This window comes from Phasianus colchicus, chromosome 14 (assembly GCF_987193195.1).
Source record: "Phasianus colchicus chromosome 14, bPhaCol1.hap1.1, whole genome shotgun sequence".
Lineage (NCBI taxonomy): Eukaryota > Metazoa > Chordata > Aves > Galliformes > Phasianidae > Phasianus > Phasianus colchicus.
In genome coordinates this window covers 18,232,681-18,255,266 of record NC_143449.1, presented here as the reverse complement: position 1 = coordinate 18,255,266, position 22,586 = coordinate 18,232,681, and the positions used below count along the sequence as shown (strand labels likewise).

The 22,586-nt window shown below is 53.8% G+C and overlaps 4 protein-coding genes across 11 annotated transcripts; 3 read left to right on the top strand and 1 right to left on the bottom strand.

Moving 5' to 3' along the window:
• The first annotated feature begins 82 nt into the window (after positions 1–82).
• On the top strand, positions 83–11,534 carry BTK (Bruton tyrosine kinase). Of its 7 annotated transcripts, none has more exons than XM_090150446.1 (20): positions 83–604; positions 1,532–1,599; positions 2,815–2,997; positions 3,107–3,205; positions 3,400–3,465; positions 3,993–4,074; positions 5,591–5,719; positions 5,830–5,897; positions 6,346–6,527; positions 6,669–6,731; positions 6,875–6,929; positions 7,582–7,664; positions 7,774–7,901; positions 8,576–8,650; positions 9,041–9,212; positions 9,483–9,699; positions 10,306–10,370; positions 10,844–10,962; positions 11,070–11,227; positions 11,302–11,524. In XM_090150446.1, exons 3-20 carry the CDS (start codon positions 2,857–2,859, stop codon positions 11,371–11,373), a joined length of 1,974 nt encoding a protein of 657 aa, XP_090006572.1. In that variant the 5' UTR covers positions 83–604; positions 1,532–1,599; positions 2,815–2,856; the 3' UTR covers positions 11,374–11,524. The 7 variants fall into 7 exon arrangements, with proteins under 7 accessions (XP_090006572.1, XP_090006571.1, XP_031449968.2 ...); XM_031594106.2 differs by lacking the exon at positions 83–604 and adding an exon at positions 1,223–1,301; XM_090150445.1 differs by having other exon boundaries at positions 3,403–3,465; positions 11,070–11,534.
• Positions 11,535–11,590: 56 nt separating this feature from the next.
• Positions 11,591–12,849, top strand: TIMM8A (translocase of inner mitochondrial membrane 8A). Its single transcript, XM_031594117.2, has 2 exons — positions 11,591–11,791; positions 12,040–12,849. Exons 1-2 carry the CDS (start codon positions 11,669–11,671, stop codon positions 12,199–12,201), a joined length of 285 nt encoding a protein of 94 aa, XP_031449977.1. The 5' UTR covers positions 11,591–11,668; the 3' UTR covers positions 12,202–12,849.
• Positions 12,850–13,161: 312 nt separating this feature from the next.
• On the bottom strand, positions 13,162–16,959 carry LOC116229565 (magnesium transporter NIPA2-like). The gene is made up of 5 exons (XM_031594115.2): positions 16,821–16,959; positions 16,689–16,745; positions 15,648–15,738; positions 15,337–15,497; positions 13,162–15,037 (listed from the first exon to the last, which is right to left on the bottom strand). Exons 1-5 carry the CDS (start codon positions 16,957–16,959, stop codon positions 14,412–14,414), a joined length of 1,074 nt encoding a protein of 357 aa, XP_031449975.2. The 3' UTR covers positions 13,162–14,411.
• A 98-nt stretch (positions 16,960–17,057) lies between these two features.
• On the top strand, positions 17,058–22,539 carry TAF7L (TATA-box binding protein associated factor 7 like). 2 transcript variants are annotated; one of them, XM_031594114.2, is made up of 12 exons: positions 17,058–17,115; positions 17,231–17,312; positions 18,514–18,592; positions 18,699–18,832; positions 19,104–19,230; positions 19,434–19,492; positions 20,532–20,604; positions 20,974–21,090; positions 21,269–21,457; positions 21,542–21,654; positions 21,948–22,007; positions 22,154–22,539. In XM_031594114.2, the coding sequence occupies exons 2-12, from the start codon at positions 17,247–17,249 to the stop codon at positions 22,196–22,198; spliced, it is 1,062 nt and encodes a 353-aa protein (XP_031449974.2). In that variant the 5' UTR covers positions 17,058–17,115; positions 17,231–17,246; the 3' UTR covers positions 22,199–22,539. The 2 variants fall into 2 exon arrangements, with proteins under 2 accessions (XP_031449974.2, XP_031449973.2); XM_031594113.2 differs by having other exon boundaries at positions 21,269–21,654.
• Positions 22,540–22,586: the final 47 nt, after the last annotated feature.

The window sequence follows — 22,586 nt, the reverse complement described above, 5'->3', positions numbered from 1 at the left end:
CCTCCTTCTGGCGGGAGGGACGGGGAATGCAGGGAAGGGGGAGGACGGGAGAGAGGAGCTTGGGGGCTGTGGGGCGTGGGGTCTGCTGGGTGTAGTAGGGGATATGGGTGCACAGAGACACGGGGCGGAGTAGGGATACACAGGGACACGGGGGTTTTAGGGACACGGGGTGCAGGAGAAGCCCTCCTGCCCTTCACACACACCACCCACTGCCCACCCCACAGCCCAGCTCCCAGCCCCAGGCCTGGTTCTCACACTCCAGCCCTTCTCCCCAGCCCCTCGTCCTGCCCTGTGCCCCTGTTGCCTTGTCCCCACACCCGGGCCTGCTGGTGGCACTGTGAAGGTGACAGTGTGGAGGTGGCCCCGACCATCTCCAGGAGGAAACGCAGCTGCTGCTTTGAGTCAGAAACTCAGAAAAGGGGAACTGAAAGGGTGGGGTTGGCCGGCCCCGTTCTTCCTCCCTGCACGGCAGACCCCAGCGCCGTCCCTGCGCTGCGTCCCCACAGCCGCCCCGACTCGCGGTGCTGGGCCGCTCGGGGCAGGCGTGGGGCAGCAGGCACAGCACAGCACAGCTCTGTCCGTCTGGGGAGGCCGGGAGGGCTCGGTGAGTTTGGGGCACCCAGGGTGGGCTGCATCCCAGGGTCATGTGGCAGAAAGAGATGTGACGTGGGTGACACGAGGGCTCACGGCCTCACACCTCTGCTGTGTGCCCCAGGGCGGTGCTGGGGATGGGAGAGGTATCCCAGGTGCTGGGCAGCTGTGGTGTGCCACGACAAGCAGCCCTATTTGGGCCACGAGGCCTGGATGCACTCTGAGCTGGCGGCATCCATCCTGCTGCCATGAGGACAGGGCCCTGGGGGTATCAGAGCTGGGGGCTGTGGGGCTATGCTAGAATAGAAGGTTGGGGTGGTTTGTGGGTGCTAGGAGTGTGCTGGAACCACCTGTCAGGGTGCTGGCTGGGTGCTGGTGGCACTGGGACTGCATGGAGCAGAGAGTGGGGGTGATCTGTGAGTGCTGGAGTGCACTGGAGCAGGGGGTGGGGATGCTGGCAGTGCCTTTGCACACTGAATCCCAGCTTCTGTCCAGCCATTGTGCAGGGTTGCCTGCTGCAGCTCCCCTCCCTGCTTAAACACCTCAACAGTGTGTAGTTCTGGTGGCACTGAGCACAGTGGCCACGTCAAAGCACTCCTGTCCGAGGTGTGACAGTGGCAGGAAGTCACATTATCTAGGGGGGGGACGCCTCTGCTCACCCACTCGCTACCTCTGCTGTTACAGTGAGGCAGCGATGGCTGACTGGGGAGGTGAGCACTGCCGGGCAGCCACCAGCACAGGGATGGAGTCAGGTGGCCCTGCATGCATCGACCCCTTCCTTGTCCCTACTACACACCTGGCAGAGAGGGGCAGCTGGGGAGGAATGTGCTGGGTCAGACATGGGGAGGCTGCGCTGGGGACAGGGAGACTGCACTGTGCTGGATCAGAGCATCCTTCTGTGACACTCACCATTCTTTCCTCCCCGGTGTCACCATCCCAGAGGACACAGTGAGGACCTGTCCGTTCTGCCCACCGCTGCTGGGGGTGACACAGTTGCTGCAACACAAGGTAAGGCTCCCTGCATCCCATGACCTGTGGGCCACCGCAGCCACCTGCCCTGTCCCCAGTTCCCTCAGCCCTCATCCCTGGATCAGAGACTGCTGGTTCTTCAGATAACCCATTATTTTTAAGTTGTTTTTATTTTTAAACCACCCAAAGAACCCTAAGCAATGGGGCCCACAGTGGGAAGACAGGGGGAGCCCTGGGGTGGGGGAGCCTCATTGTCTGCAGGCACGCAGGGCTGGTTTGCTGCCACAAGGTCTGTGGTGTGGGACTGGATGTTGGAGAAGGTGGGAGGGACACCCTGCTCCCACCCCCCTGCTGGGCATGCCATGGGAGAGGTACAGTGGACAGAGCCATGTAGGGACCTCTGGTCCCCTTGTGATCCCTGTGGTGAGCAGGTGGGCTGCACAGATGTGTAGCAGGGAACTTGACCCCACTTTTCCAGGGAAAAGAGAACAAACCTGAGGTGAAGGGGTAGAAGGCAGAGAGAAGGTACTGGGGGGCATGGATCAGTAGTGACTCTGTGCGGCTCAGCAGTGGGACCAGGAGCTGGTTACAGCCCTCCATGGGAGCAGCTCACACCTTCAGCCATAGGGTGCTACAGACATCCAGACCCATTCCTGGAGAGGGTCAGGAGCTGTGCTGATGGGGGCTGCAGGAGGATTTAAGCACCTCTGTGTGCTGGATAAAGGAAATGCTTTGAGCCTGGCTCACATAGGGAAGGGAGTTCAGCATTGTCTGTGCTCCTGCAGGCTCCCTGGGCAGAGGAGGGGAAGGATGGCTCTAGAGCTGCTCTTTGCTCTTGGCAGCACAGCACTGCAGGCATTTAGGGCCAGGACCAACCCCTGTTTTTTTGTGGACCTGCCCCCCACAGCTGTCCCTTGTGCAAGGCAGAGCCCAGGCAGCTCAGTGGGAGGAAACAGCCCACACAAACACAGCAGTGCTGAGAGGAGGAGGGAGGGTGCTGGGTGTCACAGCTTGGCCTCTGTGCTCCTCCCCGAGGCGGCGTTTCTCACAGCCTCCTCAGCTCCCTCCCATCTAGCCACCAGCACCCAGCTGGAGCTGGAGCCTGTAGGCTGGTGGCTTGGTTCTCACCATGGCATCTCAAGAGGGAAGCAACAGGGAGAGGTCACCCCATAAATACCCTGTATGTGTGTGAGGTCTGGCTGCAGGCAGGTGTTGGGCTGAGCAAGAGCAGTGTCAGTGTCACCCTGCACGCAGCAATCCCGTGAGCAAGGCGAGGAGGCAGCTGGGGTGGCTGACATGGCCAGCATCATCCTGGAGAGCATCTTCTTGAAGCGCTCGCAGCAGAAGAAGAAAACATCTCCCCTCAACTTCAAGAAGCGCCTGTTCCTGCTGACGGAGAGCAAGCTGTCCTACTACGAGTATGACTTTGAGCGCGGGGTGAGTCTGTGGTGCTGCTGGCGGTCTCTCACCAGCACAAAGCATGGGGATGAGGGTTTCCCCAGGTCCCCACTTTGGGGATCATTCAAACCAATCTCGTCTCTTGCAGCGCCGAGGCAGCAAGAAGGGCTCGGTGGACATTGAGAAGATCACCTGCGTGGAGACAGTGGTGCCCGAAAACAACCCTCCCCCTGAGCGGCAGGTCCCGGTGAGCATCCCTGCTGCTGTCTCCTGTGCTGTTGCTGGGGCACTGCTGTCTGGCACGGGGCTCTGTGCACACAGCCCAAACTGTACTGATGTCCAGCCCAACACAGAGCATGGGGCAGGAGAGGCAAGGGCTGTGAGTCCCACAGATGAGCTGCAGCTGAGATGTCAGTGTCCATCTCTCCCTCTCTCTTCCAGAAGAAAGGGGAGGATTACAACATGGAGCAGATCTCCATCATTGAGCGGTTCCCCTACCCCTTTCAGGTGAGTTCTCATCGTGCTCACTTCACCTTTCTGCTCCATCTGGCTGCAGGGCAGGAGCTGGCATTGCAGCAGGGGTGAGAAGAGCAGGGAGACATGAGGACAAGCACAGCATCATTTTGGGGACACTCTGCTGCTGTATGGGGCAGGCTGATGAGTCTTCATGGGCAGTGAGGAATTGGGCAGCTCTCTGGAAAAGGAGATGGATGCCGGCTCTAAGCTTTGTCCTGCAGTTTTCAGTCCCCTGGCCAATACTGGAAAGATGAATGCTATTTGCTCACTCAGCCCCCAACTCAATTGGCTCACTGGCACCCAGCACGGCCCCCAGCACAATGAAAGTCAGAGAAGGAAGTGGAAAGTCTCAGGGGAAGGGGCTTATTTATAACATATCTGTCACGGTTCCATGAGCACCACGGGGCCAGCACACAGCAGACGGCCTTTGCTCTGCACTGACTGCTCTGGCTGGCTGCAAGCCTCTGTTCTATTTCGCCCCATGAGCCACGGCCCTGCGCTGAGCACATTGTCCACAGGTGGTGTATGATGAGGGGCCCCTCTATGTCTTCTCCCCGACAGAGGAGCTGCGCAAACGCTGGATCCATCAGCTGAAGAGCGGTGAGTTTTGGGGCACCCAACTGCGTGTGCGGTGTGACTCAGAGCATTGGGTTTCCGGGGGCTTGCTGCCTCGTGGTTACGATATCCCATATCTGCGGAAGAGAGCTCTATCAGAAAGTGCTCCCATGACGAGCGAAGTCATAAGGGCTATTCCCCTGCTTGCATCATTTGTACCGTCCCTGTGCTGGCACAAGCCTGGGGTGAGGGGCACTCACTTCCTACTGATTCCTACAGCATCATCTGAGGCATCTTGCCATCCCACAAACCTGCTCCAAAGCAGTTCAAGCAACTTCAGAAGTCACTGAGAGCTGGAGGAAATGGCAAATGTGGCCACAGAGCTCCACCAGTACAAAAGGGGAGGGTAGAGCCCCCATTGCATTAGGAAGGAAATGAAGACAAAAAGCATATTAGGAACCCAGGAGCATCTCCCAGCTCATCCCAAGCCCTGTGTGATGCTACTGAGCTGATGCTTTGCTGTGGAGCTGCTCTTTCCTCTAGCTGGGAACGCCTTGCTGCAGCACTACACAGAGAGGCTGGGCTGTTTGTGGTCAGCCAAAATCTGATGGAGCTGCCTGTGTGTCTGCGTGTGTGTTTATTTCTGTGGCTTTGTGCTGGTGGGGTTAGATTAGCTGCTCAAATTGACCCAGGGAAGTTTGCCTGAGCGAGGAGGAAGCAGAGCGAGCTGATAACGAGGAAGTCAGTTATCTCACAAGAGCCCTGCTGCTCTGCCTGGCTGCCAGCCCCAGCCCCACTTCCCCACTCCAGGAGGATGGTGGGGTGGCAGTGGAAGCCATTGCAGAATCTGCAGGGAAAGGGAGAGAGAGAAAATGCTGGCTGTTTGCTGCTGGGATACCTACATCCTGCTTTCTAGAGAGACGGGGCTCTCTGTAGGCAGTGGAGACAGTGTAGGCCATCATCATGCTGAGGTGGCATTTAGGCACATCCAAGTGTCCCATGGCTTGGGGATGAGCAGCAGGAAGTCGGTTGGTGCCTGCTTGGAGAGGGAGCAACCCCCCAGCAAGGAAGGTCGCTGAGCAGGCAGGGGATAGTAGCAGCATCCTGCTCTGCCTGCAGGAAAGCCAGGTCCAGCACTTCTGAAAAAAAAAAAAAAAAAAACCCAAAAAACAAAAAAAACAAAAACAAACAAACAAAAAAAAACAGTTCAAAAGATCTGTGAGTTGTGGACCTCAACAGCCTAGGGGATGCTGGATATATCAGCTGGCAGGAGGACTGGTTGCAGCAGGACCTGGCCCTCCAGATGTGCTCGTGTCCTTTTGCAGAGCTGCTGAAGAGCTTTGATCCAACTGAGAGGGAAGGGCTGGCCCTTCTCTAGCTAGCAGCTTGGTGGCACAGGGTTTGCGTTGCTGTGGCAGAGAGGCAAGAGCAACTAGCTGGAGGAAACCCAAGCAGAAGGGCCATGTAACTGTGTATCAGTGGCAGAGCAGGGAGTGAAATGATTTACTGGGGCTGATCATCTGCATTTGGGGTCACATACATCTCCTCTCCTTGGCTGCAGTGATCCGATACAACAGCGACCTGGTACAGAAGTACCACCCCTGCTTCTGGATTGATGGCCAGTACCTGTGCTGCTCCCAGACAGCCAAGAATGCCATGGGCTGCAAGATCTTGGAGAGCAGGAATGGCAGTAAGACACTGGGCACCCTCCCCTTGCCTGTCACCAGCCCTTGTGATCACCTTCCACCTGCCCGCAGCAGCTAGGGATCTGTTTTCACCTTTGTTTTTCGTATTGTGAAGGTTTAAAAGCTGGGCGATCACATCGCAAAACAAAAAAGCCTCTTCCCCCCACTCCTGAGGAGGACACGGTAAGGACCAGTGAACGTGGGTTTGCTCCAAAGTGCTGAAAGAAAAGTCTGCAGAATTTTATAGACCAGAGCTTGGCTCTGGAGGAGGATGTCAAAGTAGAGCCCAAGGGGACTTGAACCAGGGGATGGAGCATAAAGAGCTGGGGGAACGTCAAATGATCTCACCTCTTAGAAGTCCCCCAGGGGAGCTGGGAAGAGAGAGTAATCCTGATACGGGATAAAGACCAAAAGTTCAGGGAAGAAATTTAGCTTTGGTGAAGACAGGCCTCCAAAGAGGAAATAGTGCAATAATATCCACTGAGTGGATATCCACTCTTGCTGGAATTATATGTGGGAGCTGAGATGCAATGCTGTGCTAACCTGGCCAGGCTTGGGGATGGTCTTTGCCCAGGAAATAGCATGTCTGCTAGCTTCACCATGTTCCTTGTTCTCCCTTGCCATGAGGAAGATGGTGATGAAGCCCCTGCCCCCTGAGCCAGCCCCCAGTGCAGTAGGAGAAATGAAGAAGGTGGTGGCCCTGTACAACTACGTGCCAATGAATGTGCAGGACCTGCAGCTGCAGAAAGGCGAGGAGTACCTCATCCTGGAGGAAAGCCACCTGCCCTGGTGGAAAGCCCGTGACAAGAATGGGTAAGAGCTCCCACTGTCCGTGGCATTCACCCTGCAGCTGTGTCCTATCCCAGCATTGCTCCTGGGGCAGCCCCAGGGACCCTCACCTGACACTGGGGAATTCCAACTGGTCTCAGACTCTCAAACTATTTTCTCCTGCAGAAGGGAAGGATACATCCCCAGCAATTATGTCACTGAAACCAGCAATTCCCTGGAGATTTACGAGTGAGTAGGAGAAAGTGTGGCGATCTGGCAAGTTGTGCTTGGCTGGAGAACTTTTACATCCAGTTCTGGGCCAAAATCAGGCCAGGACGGGAACAGGGCTGGCCTGGGGGTCTTCCTGATGGTTGTCTCCCTCCCTGTTCCAGGTGGTACTCAAAGAATATCACTCGGAGCCAAGCAGAGCAACTGCTGAAGCAGGAGGTTAGTGTTGACTCCCAGGTCTGTGTCTTCTACACACACGACCTCTGCAGGCTGCTGTCACCTCACATGTAGCATGGGCCAACCCTGGCTTGCACTGGGAAGGGAAAGCTGGGCACATCTCTAAGCCACCAGACAACAGGCCAGTACCCACAGCTCCTTCAATGTTCACAGCTGGAAAGGGAGGGAGGAGCACATGGCCTCCATCAGGGTCAATCAGTCTCTCTCCAGTGAAACGATGTGTTTCCAAATGCAGTGGATATTGAGGGCCAGTAGGTTTAGGAGCAATGCAAGACTGCCCCTTCTTCTGTAGCTGACATGGAGAATAAAGCTGGCTAGATCCAGACCAGAAATTACTCAGGTAGCTGAGAGTCCCATGGTCCCAGCACTGCAGCCCAGCAGTATAGTTAGCCTGCACTGCCTGGGGGACAAACAAATGAACCCTGTTGTTACCCCAGCAGCCCTAGGAACTCTCTCCACTGTGACCTCCTCCCAGAGAGCAAGTCAGTAGGTGCCCCAAAGCAGGGGCCACAAGCAGGACTCCTCATTCACCACACCCTCTCTAGTCATGCTGTGATTGTCCCTCTTGTCTGCTATGCTCACTTCCTCACAAATACCCCATCCTATCTTCCCCCCCCCACCCTCTTTCTTTTAGGGTAAGGAAGGGGGCTTCATTGTCCGAGACTCTACCAGCAAGACAGGGAAATACACTGTCTCTGTTTATGCCAAGTCCGCTGTGTAAGTGGATCTAAGAATAGCTTGTCGCTATCTCAGAGGGCCTCTCCAGGCACCTCTCACTCTCTGCTTGCCCTTCCCAAGCTGCTGACGCCATGCACTGTCTCTCCAGAGACCCCCAAGGGATGATCCGCCATTACGTTGTATGCTGCACCCCTCAGAATCAGTATTACCTGGCAGAAAAACATCTGTTCAACACCATCCCAGAGCTCATCACGTACCATCAGCACAACTCTGCCGGTGAGTGCTCATGGGTGCAGGCAGAGCTTGCAGCCATAGCCTGAACCTAATGCCCCTCATAAACTGGTAGCACCTGGGCTCCACACAAGTGGAGTACAGTCACCATCTCCCTGCTCTGGGACAGCCCAGTGGCAGCTTTAGCAGAGCAAACAGCCTGGAAAACACACCTCTGCTCTGCATGGCTGAATCCCCAGGAACTTCACACCCCCCTGATCATCCTTTTCCCTGAATTCCTGCAGGACAGCATCCATCAAACACCCCTCTACACCCACCATACATCTTTCAATAATACTTTGTTCTCCCATCAACAGCCCTCACTAGGCTGTAAAGAAACATTGTTCTCTTTTAGTGATGCAATTTCAATCAATCCTGTTCTGGACAAAAGTAAAATATGAACCTGTCCCTCTTAACCTACCCAGCAATGTGGGTTTGCAGATGATAAAGCATCTCTCAAACAGGGAATGGAGATAGGAAGATGCAGCCCAAGAAAAGCTGAAACAAGAATGTTCCAAGCAAGGACAAGCTGTGACAAGCTCAAAGAAAGTATAGGGACAGAGTGAGGCCACCAGGTTTTACTGACTTCACAGTATCCTCCTTTTCTTGGGCTGAAGGCAGGAGGCCTGTATTCCCTGCTGAAACATCATGGTGTGGCAATGCACCTTTTTGTGTTTCAGGGCTCATATCCAGACTGAAGTATCCTGTGTCTCGACACCAGAAAAGTGCCCCTTCCACAGCTGGCCTGGGCTATGGTAAGCTGTCTCATGCTTCTTTAAGTTTCCCTGGCTGCAGGGCCTGAAGGGTGCTTGGGTGCTCTATCTGCAGGAACTTCTTGGGGCTGAGCTTCTGGTAGTTTCCCCACAGCAGGGCCCACAGTGTTCCCTGGAATCCCTTCCTAATACTCTGTGGCCCTCTGGGACAGTACTGACCAAGAGACTTGCAAGTCTATCCCCTGGATGAATAGGTTTTGGACTTTGTGATTTTTCTGTGATGGTTTTTCAGGCATGCTTATGGTCTTTCAGCACATTCTTGCAGGCAACACATCCTTATGAGCTCTTCTTGGACCAGCTAGAGCAGATGACTGGGAGAATCCTGCAGGAAGGGAACCTGCATCCTCATCACACTCACACTCTCTGTCCTAGGGTCGTGGGAGATTGACCCGAAGGACCTGACCTTCCTGAAGGAACTGGGGACAGGGCAGTTTGGCGTGGTGAAGTACGGGAAATGGAGAGGCCAATACAACGTTGCCATCAAGATGATCAGGGAAGGCTCCATGTCAGAGGATGAGTTTATCGATGAAGCCAAAGTCATGATGTAAGTGGTGAGCAGCCCCCAGGTCAGTGCAGCATATTCTTGTCAGAATACCTGCACTCCCAAATGGTTTGGAGGGACAGCATCAGGCGGCTTCATGCATTGCAAAATGAATCCGCACTTCAGGAGTCTGTACTCCTTCTGCTGGTTTTGCCAGTGAGCATTCCAGGAGCACTTTTCCCTGCCCAATTCTCTCTCTCCTTATTCAGCAATGCTTCTTTTGCAGCTTGTCCCTGCAGATGCTCAGAAATGCCCTTCTTGCCCCCAACACAGGAACCTATCTCATGAGAAGCTGGTGCAGCTCTATGGGGTCTGCACAAAGCAGCGTCCCATCTTCATCATCACTGAGTACATGGCCAACGGCTGTCTCTTGAACTTCCTGAGGGAAACTCAGCGGCGGTTCCAGCCTGCTGAGCTGCTGGAAATGTGCAAAGATGTCTGTGAAGCTATGGAGTACCTGGAATCCAAGCAGTTTCTGCACCGAGACCTGGTAGGCATGTGGCCAAAGGACACCTCTCCAGCTCAGCTGTAGCCACAGCATGTCCTAGACAGGGTCCAGTTGATTCATTGGTGTGAAGAGAGGAATCTACAGCCTTTTCCTCAGAATACCTCTGCAAGCTTTCCTGCCCACCTGAGCATATACAGGGTGCCCACTATGGCATGTCTGAAGTCACTGCTGTGCAGTGGGTTAACAGAAAGGGAAGGATTAGACAGCTTTCTGGGGGACAGGAATGCATTTTTGGCTAGAACAGAGCTTTGCATCAGGTGACACAGGCAGCGTCACTAGCTCAGACATGGAGCTTTAATCCCCACATAAAGCGGAGCCTGTTGTTTTTCAGGCCTCTGGCTGGCATTGCCAGCGTGCAGTCCTGCTGTGTGCCATACCTGATCTCCTCCTCATGCTGCTTTGTCAAGGCAAAATCACACCAGGGAAATTGTCCCTTTGTGGATAAACAGGAGGCCTAGAGGGTCCTGCCTTGCCAGATGAAATGGGGCAAAGCATTAGATGGATGTGGATGAGGCAAAGTTGCAGGTGGTACAGGGAGATGAGAGTAGGAGCAGGTGGGAATGACAGACTCCATCTCTCCATCCACAGGCTGCTCGCAACTGTTTGGTGAACGACCAAGGGATTGTGAAAGTCTCAGATTTTGGCCTTTCCAGGTCTGGTAGACACATCTGTGTCACTTTCCTGTCTCGATTTCCTATTGCTTTTGTCAGTTTCTTCTGCACTTTTGTCTATCTCCCCCACAGTTTTCTAGCTCTGCTTTTCCTCTGCTTTCTCGTGTCTTTCATCTGTCTTGCTCAACCTCCTTCACCCTTCCATCATCCCTTTCCTACATCCTTCATTCCCATTGTCCTGTCTTCTTGCTGCTTCTTCCCCCATCTCCAGGCTCCTGGCTGCAGCCTTCTTTCCACAAGCCTGTTTTGCCTCTTGCTATGTCACCCTCACTCATTCCCAGTCTTGACTAACATAAACTTGTCTGCAAAGGGACATTTTTGCCTTTTGAAACCCATGCAGAGTGCAAACTCTGTTCACTCTGAAAGCTGTGAATTCCTTCTGGGCTTTGTTGGTTGCGTGAATGAGTGAGAAGTGAAATGGAGGACAGGTGCCCTGATCTGTTGATGTGCTGCAGATACGTTCTGGATGATGAGTACACAAGCTCCATGGGGTCAAAGTTTCCAGTTCGGTGGTCTCCTCCTGAAGTTCTTCTGTACAGCAAGTTCAGCAGCAAATCCGACGTGTGGTCGTTTGGTAAGAACACAGGGTTAATGACTCAGGGGGCAGGAGGAGGCCCAACAGCAGTGAGCAGCCCGCTGCACAGGGATGCTATGATGCGTCCCCACCGTTTCCCACCACAGGCGTGCTGATGTGGGAGGTTTACTCTCTGGGAAAGATGCCTTACGAGAGGTTTAACAACAGCGAGACCACAGAGCACGTCATCCAAGGCCTGCGTCTCTACAGGCCCCAGCAGGCCTCGGAGCGGGTCTATGCCATCATGTACAGCTGCTGGCACGAGGTACGTGTGCGCCGTGGCTCTGGCAGAGGGCACAGCGCGGTGCGGGCCCCACAGCCCTTCCTCTCGCCCCGCAGAAGGCCGAGGAGCGCCCCACCTTCACCGCGCTGCTGGGCAGCATCGTGGACATCACAGACGAAGAGCCGTGACCACCCCCAGCCGCCCTCCCTTCCCGGTGCCGGTGGCTGGAACTAGCGGGCCGGGGAAACGGGGCAGCGCCTGGGCACCCGCTGTGCACACAGCGCGGGCTGAGGAGCCCCACAGAACCCCTCAATAAACCCCTCTAACGGCTCCGGGCCTGTCGACACTGAGCATGCGCAGCGCGGGCGGAAGTAAGGGGCAGGCGGGCGGAAGTGAGGGGCAGGCGGGCGGAAGTAAGGGGGCGGGTGTGCGCATGCGCGGTCGCAGCGCGGCGCGGCACGTGAAGGTCGTGGAGGCGGCGGCATGGAGGCGCCGTCCGGCGGCGGGCTGGGGGGAGCCGACCCGCAGCTCCAGCGCTTCATCGAGGTGGAGACTCAGAAACAGCGGTTCCAGCAGTTGGTGCACCAGATGACCGAGCTCTGCTGGGTACGGCGAGAGCTGGGAGGGCGGGAGGGCGCAGAGGCTGCGGTTAACCTAAGGAGGCGGTGGGGTGGGCCTCGTCCTGTGGGAGGAGGGAGATGGGGGCACGGTGGAAGCTCTCTGCGCCGGGGTTTGGGGTTCGAGGAGAGCCTCACGGGCTGTTCCGGGGAGGGGAGGCCTCAGTGAGGCTGAGGTGGAAGGGCGGGAGTTTGAAGGGGGGGATCCCCGGATCCAAAGCAGCCACTGCTCCACAGGAGAAGTGCATGGACAAGCCCGGGCCGAAGCTGGACAGCCGGGCTGAGACGTGCTTCGTGAACTGCGTGGAGCGCTTCATCGACACCAGTCAGTTCATCCTGAACCGGCTGGAACAGACGCAGAAATCCAAATCGGCCTTCTCAGAGAGCCTGTCCGACTGAGCGGCCCCAAAAATGGGGGGTGGGATGGCCCTGCTGCACCCTGCGCCCATCCCTCTGCTGCCCCGACAAGCCGAGGTCAGCTCCAGGGCGTAGGGTTTAATTAAATGACGGTTTTGTGAAAGCTGCAGCCAGCCAGACGAGAGCCAGTAACGGATCCACCCGCTCTTCAGTGAGGTGTTGTGCTGCGCCCATCCCCGATCACCAGGAAGCATCTTCACACTGGGACACAGGGGCTGCAGGTGTCATGCATGAGGTGGTGGTGGTGGGGATGCTCCCAGCAGAGGTGCTTCCAGCACTAAGCATGCCACTGCTGCCTTAAAACAGTGCTGCACACACCTTCGTTGCACAAAACTGACCCTCCTCGGTAGGTGCCAACGAGCCATGCAGTCCCCATGGCTGTGCAGAAGGAGAGCAGCAGGACTGCACCAGCACAGGCACCCCTAATGAGGAGAGCTGCTGGGCATGGTGAACATCCCTGGCAGTGTCAACTGCTGGAAGACATTTCAAGGCTTCCCCAAAGTCATTCATGTTGTCAAGTGGCAAACTTTCAAATTGCAGCACGGCTCTCTCGATACTGACTTGCTCCATTCATTGCTTTCTCCTAGTCAATGTAATAAATATTAAGTGGGTCAAATTTTTAACATGAAATTCTCCTTTGTTCAGGTAGTTGATCACTGAAAAATGGAAATGTGGCATTCTTGTAATTCCTTCTCCTTCCTAGTGATTCTATTTATTTGCAAAATTAGAAGAGAGGGGGAGTAATTGCCTTCTGGGTAGGCAACCTGCTGTGAATTCTGATTTGTTGCTGAACATATTTGGTCCCATGAATCAAAGCTCACATTTGTGGCCTTTCCCCTTCCTCCCCTAAGGGTTAACAGAACCTGCTTCCTTGTATAGTTTCTACAGAGAGCCTAAGTACAGGAAAAATACAGCCAGCTGCTTTGTAACTACCTGCACCTTTATTTGTGGGGATTACTGGAAGGAAGCCTGTGGCTGTGTCTTCTGGACTTTTGCCCCTAGGAAATTACACAGAGCTTCTAATTGGAAAAACAACCAGCAGCTACTGATTCACCTTCTGAAACGCAGTGTAGCGTTTCAGCACTGTTTGCAGACAGCCTTGCTCTGGGAAGCATGGAGTGACCCATGTTATTAACATGTGGCTTGGAGCTCTTACAGAGAAACCTCATAAAGTAGTTCTGTGCATGACAGTTTGCTGTGGGTGTCTAGATGGGGTGTGTGGAGCATCTAATGGGTGTCTTGTAGCCAGCAGCCTTCCTAGGAGTGAGTTCAGAATGAGTTAAATAGAGCTATGCATATACTAACCTGCAAGGATACAGCTATCTGCCCATCTTTCCAAAGCTTACCTCAATAGCTATAGACTGTTAGGTCCCTCCTGTCCCCACTGTGAGCCATCCCATCCCTCCCTGAGTTTCTTTCAGGCACCTGCATCATTCTTTCTATCCCTGTTATCCTTCATGCCCCTCTGTGCTGGCCCAGCTCTTGGTACAAATACATTTCCAGCTTCTTGGTAACTGAACACTGCTGGCTTTAATGCTGTATGCAGGTGCATCATCAGCCTGCACAACAGATGCTGCATGATTCCCCTCTGTAAGAACAGCACATGGCAGCACCACTGAAGTTCTCCAGTCTTGGCTGTATTCTTGTCTTGGATGTGAACCTGTAAATAAATTCTAACAGTGAGCTGAACAAGCAGTTTACAGAAGAATTTTTGAAGTACTACTCTGGGTATGACATCCTTAAGGCCAGGCACTTCTCTTCTATCCACATCATATCAGCACCACGTTAGAAGATTAACAGTGACAAAATAATCTAAAAAAATTTTTAAAATGCTCGGAGGCTTCCCCAGTCTTTGTCTTCAGTAAGGGTTAGCACTGTGTTAGTGCTGCAGGCCTCTGTGCAGATCCTGGCAAGGGCAGATCAATCCCTCATAAAAGAAAAGCTGAAGAGGCACTGGGTCCTGGCAACAGGGCTGTTCTCAGCACTCATGTCTGGAACAATGAAGGAGGCTGCAGTCCCTGCCTCAGCTCCCAGACAGTGGGAGGTCACACTGATCACACACCCAAGGCAGGCAAAAGGCAACTGCTGGCTCTGCACACACACAAGTACCCAGCAGTATCCAATGCAGCAAGTTCAACCTTGCATGGAGGAGCTGCTTGCTGGTGGGAGCTCACAGCACTTCAGAAGCTTCCTCATACACTTTCACCTTCCTCCTCTTCTGTGCTTTGAGAACTTTTGTCCTCCGAAGGCAGAAGAGGCTGGTGCTGACATGACTGATGTCTGTCTGTGTCCCTCCACGCCGTGCGCAGGTCTGCCCTGCCTTGCTGCAGGAAGAGGGGCAGGAGGTCTGGGGTGAAGGGCACGTCCCTGAAGGCATGAAGGAGGAAGATGCCGGACACGATGGTGAGGAAGCCGCTGATGGTGCCAATGATGTTGTCTAGCACCATGTGTTGCCACTCCTTGAAGAGGATGGCAGAACATGTCATGACTGAGGTGGTGAACAGCACATAGTAAATGGGAGTGACCACAGATGTGTTGAAGATATCCAGGGCTTTGTTCAGGTAGTTGATCTGCACGCTGATGCAGATCACCAGGCACACCAGGAGCACCCAGCCCAGCGGTTCTTTCAGGACTGGCTTCCCAGCAAACAGTTCTTTCAGGGCAATCCCCAAGCCTTTGACACACGATACAGAAAGTGAGCCGATGGCAGAGCAGACCAAAACATAAACCAAGACGTTGCTCCGTCCGTAACGGGGTCCAGCCACAAAGATGAGCAGGAGGGAGCTCACCAGGACACACACAGCAAACACAATGAATCCTTGGAGAAAGAATGATTAAAGGCTCTATCAGAATGGAGAACAGTAGCCCCAGTGACAGAGCAGCAAGCGGGGCAGTGGCACACCCAGAACCTATGACATTACTAGCTGCTGGAGGCATGCTGACCAAGAAGGGGGGACACAGCCCTACAGGAGAACCGTGCAGGAGGGCAGCAGAAAGCTAAATGCTGCAGGGTGTGGTGGGAAAGAGAGTCCCCATCAGTCTAGTCAAGCTGTTCCCCCCCCCCCAGGACTGTTATTTCCAAGTCTGAAGTTGATACGACGCCTTTTATTTAGCTACCTGGATCTTTCAGCTTCTCTGCCATTGACTCCAGGCTGGAAACCTCTTCTTCCTGGGGAGCGTGGATTACCATCACTGTGGAGCCCAGGATGCTTAGGACACAGCCAATCTTGCCATGAACATTCAGCTGCTCATTCAGGAAGGTGGAAGACAGAACCGCACTGGAAAATCAAAACAAAACAACAACAACAAAACAAGAAAGGCCTAGCAGTTAGGAATGGACTATTTGAGGGAAGGGACAGAGGAAAGCAGTGCAGCTTTCACCACTTCGTGGTGGCAAGTGAGGTAAGGATGGTTCTGAGGCTGCTTACCTAATGAGGACACTCAGAGCACCCAGTGGAGTTACCAGCGTTGCAGGGGCAAAGGCATAGGCAGCAAAATTTGCTGCTTCTCCAATTCCCACTGCAAGAGAAACTCTGTCAGTTGAACATCAGAGTAAAGAGCAGTTCAGTGTAATACAAATCTGTGTGCAGACAGAAGAGTTCCCATGTGCAACCAGGAGAGGACAGTGCCAACCAGAACAAGCAGAAGCTTTTCCTTCTAGGACACAGGAGGCTCCTGGTGACGTGTGGTTATCCTCAGCCACACGTGGTCATCCAGCTAAGCAATAACAACAGCAACATCTTCACATGTCCTCAAAGCTGAAAGGAGCTTTGGCTCGTTACGTTTTTCTAAGTTAATCTCTGCTGGAAAGGTTCTTAGGGCTTTTTGCAGGGTAAATCAAGTGTCACGTTTGACAAGCATGCAGCAGAGCTGCTGGGTTGGTGTTACCTGCTGTGCTGGATGAGCATCACCTGACTGCAGGGTCTGGGCAGGGTCAGGAGCACCGACCCAACCCAGTCAGACCAGTTCCTCAGTTCCTATTTAGCAGGGCTTCGAAATAATTTAGAGTTATAATTAGATCAACATCCCCACACGTTCTGGAGATAAAAATCAAACAGTTCAGCAATCCTAGGATGCCTGGGTTGAAAGCGACCTCAAAGGTCAGCCAGTTCCCATCCCCTGCTGCAGGCAGGGCTGCCCAGCACTCAGCCTTAAGGTGAAAGCCACCCACCCGGGCACCACAGGGATGGTGCAGCCCGGCTCTGGGCAGCACCGTGCACGAAGGCTGCAGGGAAGGCACAGGCCGAGCACTCCCAGCTCTCAGCCCTTCCCCGTAGCACAGCTGCCCCAACCCCTGCGCATCCTCGTGGGCTCCTCCGCACCCATCCCGCGTTCTGGATGCAATACGGGACCTCAGGAGGGCAGAACAGAGGCACAGCCCCCATCCCGGCGTCCCTCCTCCCCACGTCGGTGCGGCTGGGAGCAAACCCGCAGCGTCGCTCAGCCTTTCCCCAGCTCTCGGTACTCACTGCACAGCAGCCCTGCCCACCACAGCCACTCCCGCAGGTACGCGTGTCCTCCGTGCCCTGCGGGGGAGAAACGGACGCGGCAATGAAGGCGCCGCGCAGCTACAGGCGGATCCCCAGCAGCTCGGGCCGTACCTGCCCTGGGACGACCGCGGCCGCACAGGCGGAGCAGCCCCTTCTTCTTCAGGATGAAGCTGCCCCCGATGAAAACGCTGGAAGCCAAAGCCAAACCAAGCCCTACGTAAAAACCGTGCCGATCTCCCGCCGCTCCCATGGCGGCTCCGGTCCGTTGCGATGCCTTTCCCCCAGCACGGAACGGGCGGTGCGGGGCTGCGGGCAGCCCGGACGGCACACCGCGCTCCGCCCCGGCATCGCCCCGCCCGGCATCGCGCGGAGCGGTCCGGCATTGCGCGGAGCGGCGCCCGGAGCTGTGCGTTGGGTTGTTTTGTATCGGGTCGCGTTGGGAGCCGGGCCGGGCTCGGCATTTCTTATGGATCCACTTCCAGCTGTGGAGTTCTCGGCTCGATCTTTTTGTTTCCTTTAAGGTGAAAGGCAGAAAGGATGAGTAAGAGCAAGGACGACGCTCCGCATGAGCTGGAGAGCCAATTCGTGCTGCGGCTGCCGCCGGTGAGCGCCCGCTGTCCGCTCCGTCCGAACTGCCCTGCTGCTGCACGGCGGAGCACGGCGCTCCGGGGGGATGAACGGGGTGAAAATGGGGCTGGGAAAGAGGCTGCGTCCTATAGAGAGGTGGGCAGAGGGAGGGGACGGTCGTTACCCTCTGCTCTACCCTTGTAAAGCACTCTATGACCTGACCTCTCAGAGCAGGGAGGGTCCGGAGATGGGAGCGAGGTGCTCCCAGGTTGGAGCAGCTCTGCTGTAGGATAGGCTGAGAGCTGGGGGTGCTCAGCCTGGGGAGGGGGGGGCTCTGGGGAGACCTCCCTGTGGATGGGGGAGCTCACAAGCAGGAGGAGAATTGACTTCACGTAGTGATAGGACAAAGGGGAATGGTTTAAAACTAAAAGAGGGGAGATTTTGGTTAGATGTCAGGAGGAAATCCTTTACTCAGAGGGCGGTGAGGCCTTGCACTGTTGCACAGGGCTGTGGGTGCCCCGTTCCTGGAGGTGCCCTGGGGGGCAGCCAGCCCATGGCAGTGGGTTGGAACTGGGTGGGCTTTGAGGTCCCTTCCAACCCAAGCCATCCTATGATTACCAAATGATAAGTCGTTAGTTGTTATTGCTATCAGCACGCTTAACACTATTTTGCATGTGCTTAACCTGAGGCACTGGATCATGAGACCACATGAGGCTGCTGTACCCCCAGCTGCTGTGCAGGATTTCACTGTCAGGGCCTCACAGTGCTGTCACAGCTTCATTTTTCTTGAGGGGAAGAAGCACACAAGGAGTAGTGGGCCTGTGAGATTAATGCATGATTTTTGGAGGAGGGTACAGCTTTCCCTGCAGGTTGTAGGCTGGCTTTTAGAATTGTTTTTCTGCCTTGGGTTGACAGTGTTGTTTAAAGCTGGGTATCATAGAACCATGGAATGGCATGGGTTGAAAAGGAGCACAATGCTCATCTGGTTCCAACCCCCTGCTATGTGCAGGGTCACCAACCAGCAGCCCAGGCTGCCCAGAGCCACATCCAGCCTGGCCTTGAATGCCTGCAGGGATGGGGCATCCAAAGCCTCCTTGGGCAACCTGTTCCAGTGCCTCACCACCCTCTGGGTGAAAAACTTCCTCCTAATGTCTAACTTAGACTGGACACAAACCTTCAGTGGCTTTAAGGGCAGCAACACACCAGGTCCCAGCATAACCCTGCCCAACCATTTCAGGAATACGCCTCCACTGTGAGGAGAGCAGTTCAGTCCGGGAGCGTCAACCTGAAAGACAGACTCACCATTGAGCTGCACGGTGAGTGAGAAGCAGCCTGTGCCAGTGCCTCACTGCTGCTTCTGAGACAATGTTTCTCCTCCTCTCCAACCTTCCCAGCACTAACCTGTCCCGTGACTTTGCACAGCTGATGGGCGCCATGGGATCGTTCGTGTGGATCGAGTGCCGCTGGCAGCCAAGCTGGTAGACCTGCCCTGCATCATCGAGAGCTTAAAAACCATCGACAAGAAAACCTTCTATAAGACAGCAGATATCTGCCAGGTATGGGCTGTTCTTCTTGCCTGCCTCAGCAGCTTCTTGCTTGCTCCTCTCTCTGAGAAAACCTGTGCCCACTTTAATGGATTGACACCCGGTATAACGTGGCCAGTTTCTGTATTGTCATATTAGTAGTTCAGAAACAGGCTTGATGTTTGGATTTTGTTTGTGCCTGTGAATCCCTTTGGCAGCCCCTGTTCATTTTCCAGCAAAGCTTTTATGTCCTTTTGTTCTTGCATTGCAATAAGCAACCTTTGTTTTTGTATGGGGGTTTCAGATGCTTGTTTGCACTGTGGATGGCGATCTCTACCCTCCTCTGGAAGAGCAGACTGTGAGTACTGACCCCAAGGCAAACAAAAAAAAGGACAAGGACCGAGAGAAGAAATTCATCTGGAACCATGGCAGTGAGTAAAAGCTCTGCCTGTGCTCTCCATCCCACAGCCCCAGCATCCCCACAGCTCTGCTGGGTGCTGGCTGTGCTGCTGCTCTGCTTTTAGCGCTGTCTGGGTTCCTGAAGGGAACTTCTCCCTCTTGGCAGATCAGGTTTGCCAGACCCAGCTCTCTCCTTAGGCCATCTGCCTGACACATGCAATCTGCTCTGTTGCAGTTACTCTTCCCCTGAAAAATGTACGGAAGAGACGATTCAGGAAGACAGCTAAGAAGAAGGTGAGTTGTTTCTCTCATGCTGACAGGTGTAATAACCAAAGAATCAGAGGGCAGAGATACTGGAGCTGTAACTATCTATCCGTCCTAAAGCAGTGTCTTAGCATTGCTTCGCATGTTTCCTTGCCAGAGATGAGGGAGAAAGCAGGCAAGTGTTCTTAAAGCCTTCCTTGGGTGTTCCTCTTTGTGTTTCCAAAATGCCTCTGAGGTGGGAATACACTCTGTGCTGAGAACTGCTGGACTCTGTTCTTGTGGCTGCTTTGTCACAGTGCATCTCTTCCTGCTCACAGAGAAGAAGGGGTTGCATGGAAGTAAGACTTCACTCATTCCTGCTTTCCCAGCTGAACTCTTCTCTCTATGCATGGCTCGTTCACTTCCCCAGCAAGCAGCACTACAAATAGAATAGCTGTTACTTCAGCTGGGGGAGTGACAACAGATGGAGCTCAGAGACTGTCTCAGTACAAACGCATAAGCCAGGAAAGGTGTTGGGGAGATGCAGCACCATGAGGCTGGGAAGAACTGCTCTCTGCTTTGCAGTTTCTGAGAACACAGCAGAGTGATATTTTGCATGACATTTGGGAAACAAATTATTTCAGGCAGTCGTATAGCCCTCAAGAGAGATTAGCTGTCACTACCTTAAGATACATGGCTGATTTAAAAGTGACAAATGAAACCTCCTTTTGAGAGAGATGGGAAGCGTTTGAGTTGACCATCCATCAGTGAATGGCACTTTGAGCACTTTCAGTATACACATAGGAAGTCTTATTTCTGGAGTTCTGTTGATGGGGTGCATCAGAGTAGTAGGAAAGTGAGAGCATACAACCCAGCAGGGAGATCTGCACAGAAAAATATGGATCACTGTTCTGGAGGTGCATAAATTACTTTTCGGGTGAAGCGTGAGCAAAGATCAAGTGGAAGGAATAAGAGAAGAGAGGCTTGAAACTGAGCTCTGTCTGGAGGTTGGGGATAGGAGCTGGGCAGCACACAGCTACCTGCACGAGTTGTTTCATGGGTTGCCTGTTCTTTCCCCTCTCTGATGCAGTACATTGAATCTCCTGATGTGGAGAAGGAGGTGAAGCGTCTCCTGAGCACTGATGCTGAAGCTGTCAGTGTCCGTATCCTTTTAGGAGAAAAAAAGCTTGGGTGGGGGGGTGAACGATCTGGGGGTTGTGAAGAGAGCTGAGTTCAGCTTTGTCTGTGGGTGTCAGAGGTTAGGAGGTAAATACGTGTGACACTGAAGTTTTAGAACTTTATCTTTGCCTTTTTCAAAGCTTATTGTATCTTCCTGGTGACCCTCCTTGCATTGAGCAGGAACTTAAGTAATGGTAGAGGGCAGGTCTCCAAAAAGGGGGGCTGGGGTGGATCATTGTGGGTATTCATAATTGCAAGGCTGTGCCTGTTGGAGGGGGAGATGAGCTGCAGTTTTTAGCTTTCTGCACCTTTCACACTCATTTGTTCCTTGACTCATCCACTCCAACTCTCAGGCTGGGAAGTCATTGCTGAAGATGAAACAAAAGAAGTGGACAACCATGGTTCACTCACGAGCCTGGACATTTCTTCCCCAGGGATGTCAGGGCATAAACAAGGCCATGGCTCCTCAGGTACAGTGGGGAAGGCTGCTTTCTCCTTTATGAGGTAAAACCCACTGGGAGTGGAGGTACCCAAAGAAGAGAGGGCAGCACTGAAATGAACACCATATAATGACAGTGCCCATGACAGGCACAGGGTGCTGGGTTGTTTGTCAGCTCTGTTCTTCCTCTTCCATTTTTCACTCTTTAGAACACGACGAACTGCGGGAGATATTTAATGACATCAGCAGCAGCAGTGAAGATGAAGATGAGCGGGATCATCATGATGATGAAGACCTGAACATCATGGACACCGAGGAGGACTTGGAAAGGCAGCTGCAGGACAAACCAAATGAATCCGATGGGCAACAGCAGGAGAATGAGGGGTCCAACCAGATAGGTGAGTCAGTTGGCAATGCTGCAGAATCATTGGGGTGCCAGGCAGCTCAGCCTCTGCTGCAGGTCTCTGCTCACTCTCTTCCAGTCATGGGCATCCAGAAACAGATTGACAACCTGAAGAGTAAACTCCAGGAGACCCAGGACAGGAGGAAGCGCCAGGAAGATCTCATCATGAAAGTAGAGAACCTAGCCCTCAAGGTGAGAGATCTCCTGGGGTCTCTTCTAAGTCATGTGTTTAGTGGACTGATTCAAGTGGTGTCCCGAAAAAACCATGGAAGCCAGGAGCATTTGCATGCTGGCTTAAAAATAATTGTGCTGTGACCATACATTCCTGCATTTTCCCACGGAGGCAAAGCAATCTGTGAAACTGCAGGAGATGAGGGTTAGTGCAGTTTGGGAATCACTCACTCACTGCACTGTTTGACATACCGTACCAGCAGCCTTTAACAGAGTGTATTGATAATTGTGGTCTGGTGTCTTTGTCTCCGTAGACCCGTCTCCAAGCTGTGCTGGATGAGTTCAAACAGCAGGAAGAGCGAGAGAAGCAGCAGGTGAGGAAGCTCCCCCAATGGAGGGCATGCTTCCCTGCAGTGTGCGGGCAAAGCAGCCACTACTGCAGGTGGAAGGTCTGCAGCAGCTCTGCAGTGCAAGGAGGCCCAGCCCTTTGTTTCTGTGACACCTTTCTCCTTCTCTCCAGATGACATCTCTGCAGGAGCAGCTGGAGTCCCTCATGGAGAAGTGAGGCATGGACCTGACCAGAGCAGCAGGGCATATAGAAGCAAGCAGAGCTCGAAGTGCTCAATCCCATTCTGAAGTCTTGCTGCAGTCACTGCTGCTGCTTTAAGGCAGTGCAAGAGGTTCTGTGTCCAGTGCTGCTCCTATGTGCCTTGTGCTGAGCTTGGCTGTAGAATTAGGCTTGTGAGAGCAGCCAGAGGCTGGCACTTGCTGTAAATATTCAAGAGGGATTTGGTTTTCTCTAGGTCGGTGTGATGCAGGTCTGTGCACTTTTTTGAGTCTTGAATGTGGTGGGAGCTGGACACTGTAGTTGGGAAATGCTTGTCTGCAAACCAGACTCAATAAAGGACCCTTTCCAACCCTGCTCTGTTCCTCTATATTCTCCAGGGGACAGA

Bases quoted from the DNA above. Each gene is read 5' to 3' on its own strand.
- LOC116229565 (XM_031594115.2), bottom strand. From the start codon at position 16,959: ATGGGAGCGGCGGGAGATCGGCACGGTTTTTACGTAGGGCTTGGTTTG. The intron at 15,739-16,688 runs GTGAGTACCGAG...TTTCTCTTGCAG, and splicing joins GTGGGCAGGGCTGCTGTGCA to TGGGAATTGGAGAAGCAGCA. The intron at 15,498-15,647 runs GTAAGCAGCCTC...TTGATTTTCCAG, and splicing joins GCTCTGAGTGTCCTCATTAG to TGCGGTTCTGTCTTCCACCT.
- TAF7L (XM_031594113.2), top strand. From the start codon at position 17,247: ATGAGTAAGAGCAAGGACGACGCTCCGCATGAGCTGGAGAGCCAATTC. The intron at 20,605-20,973 runs GTATCCTTTTAG...TCCAACTCTCAG, and splicing joins TGCTGAAGCTGTCAGTGTCC to GCTGGGAAGTCATTGCTGAA. The intron at 22,008-22,153 runs GTGAGGAAGCTC...CCTTCTCTCCAG, and splicing joins AAGAGCGAGAGAAGCAGCAG to ATGACATCTCTGCAGGAGCA.
- BTK (XM_031594104.2), top strand. The intron at 5,720-5,829 runs GTAAGACACTGG...CGTATTGTGAAG, and splicing joins CTTGGAGAGCAGGAATGGCA to GTTTAAAAGCTGGGCGATCA. The intron at 6,930-7,581 runs GTTAGTGTTGAC...TCTTTCTTTTAG, and splicing joins AGCAACTGCTGAAGCAGGAG to GGTAAGGAAGGGGGCTTCAT.
- TIMM8A (XM_031594117.2), top strand. From the start codon at position 11,669: ATGGAGGCGCCGTCCGGCGGCGGGCTGGGGGGAGCCGACCCGCAGCTC. The intron at 11,792-12,039 runs GTACGGCGAGAG...ACTGCTCCACAG, and splicing joins AGATGACCGAGCTCTGCTGG to GAGAAGTGCATGGACAAGCC.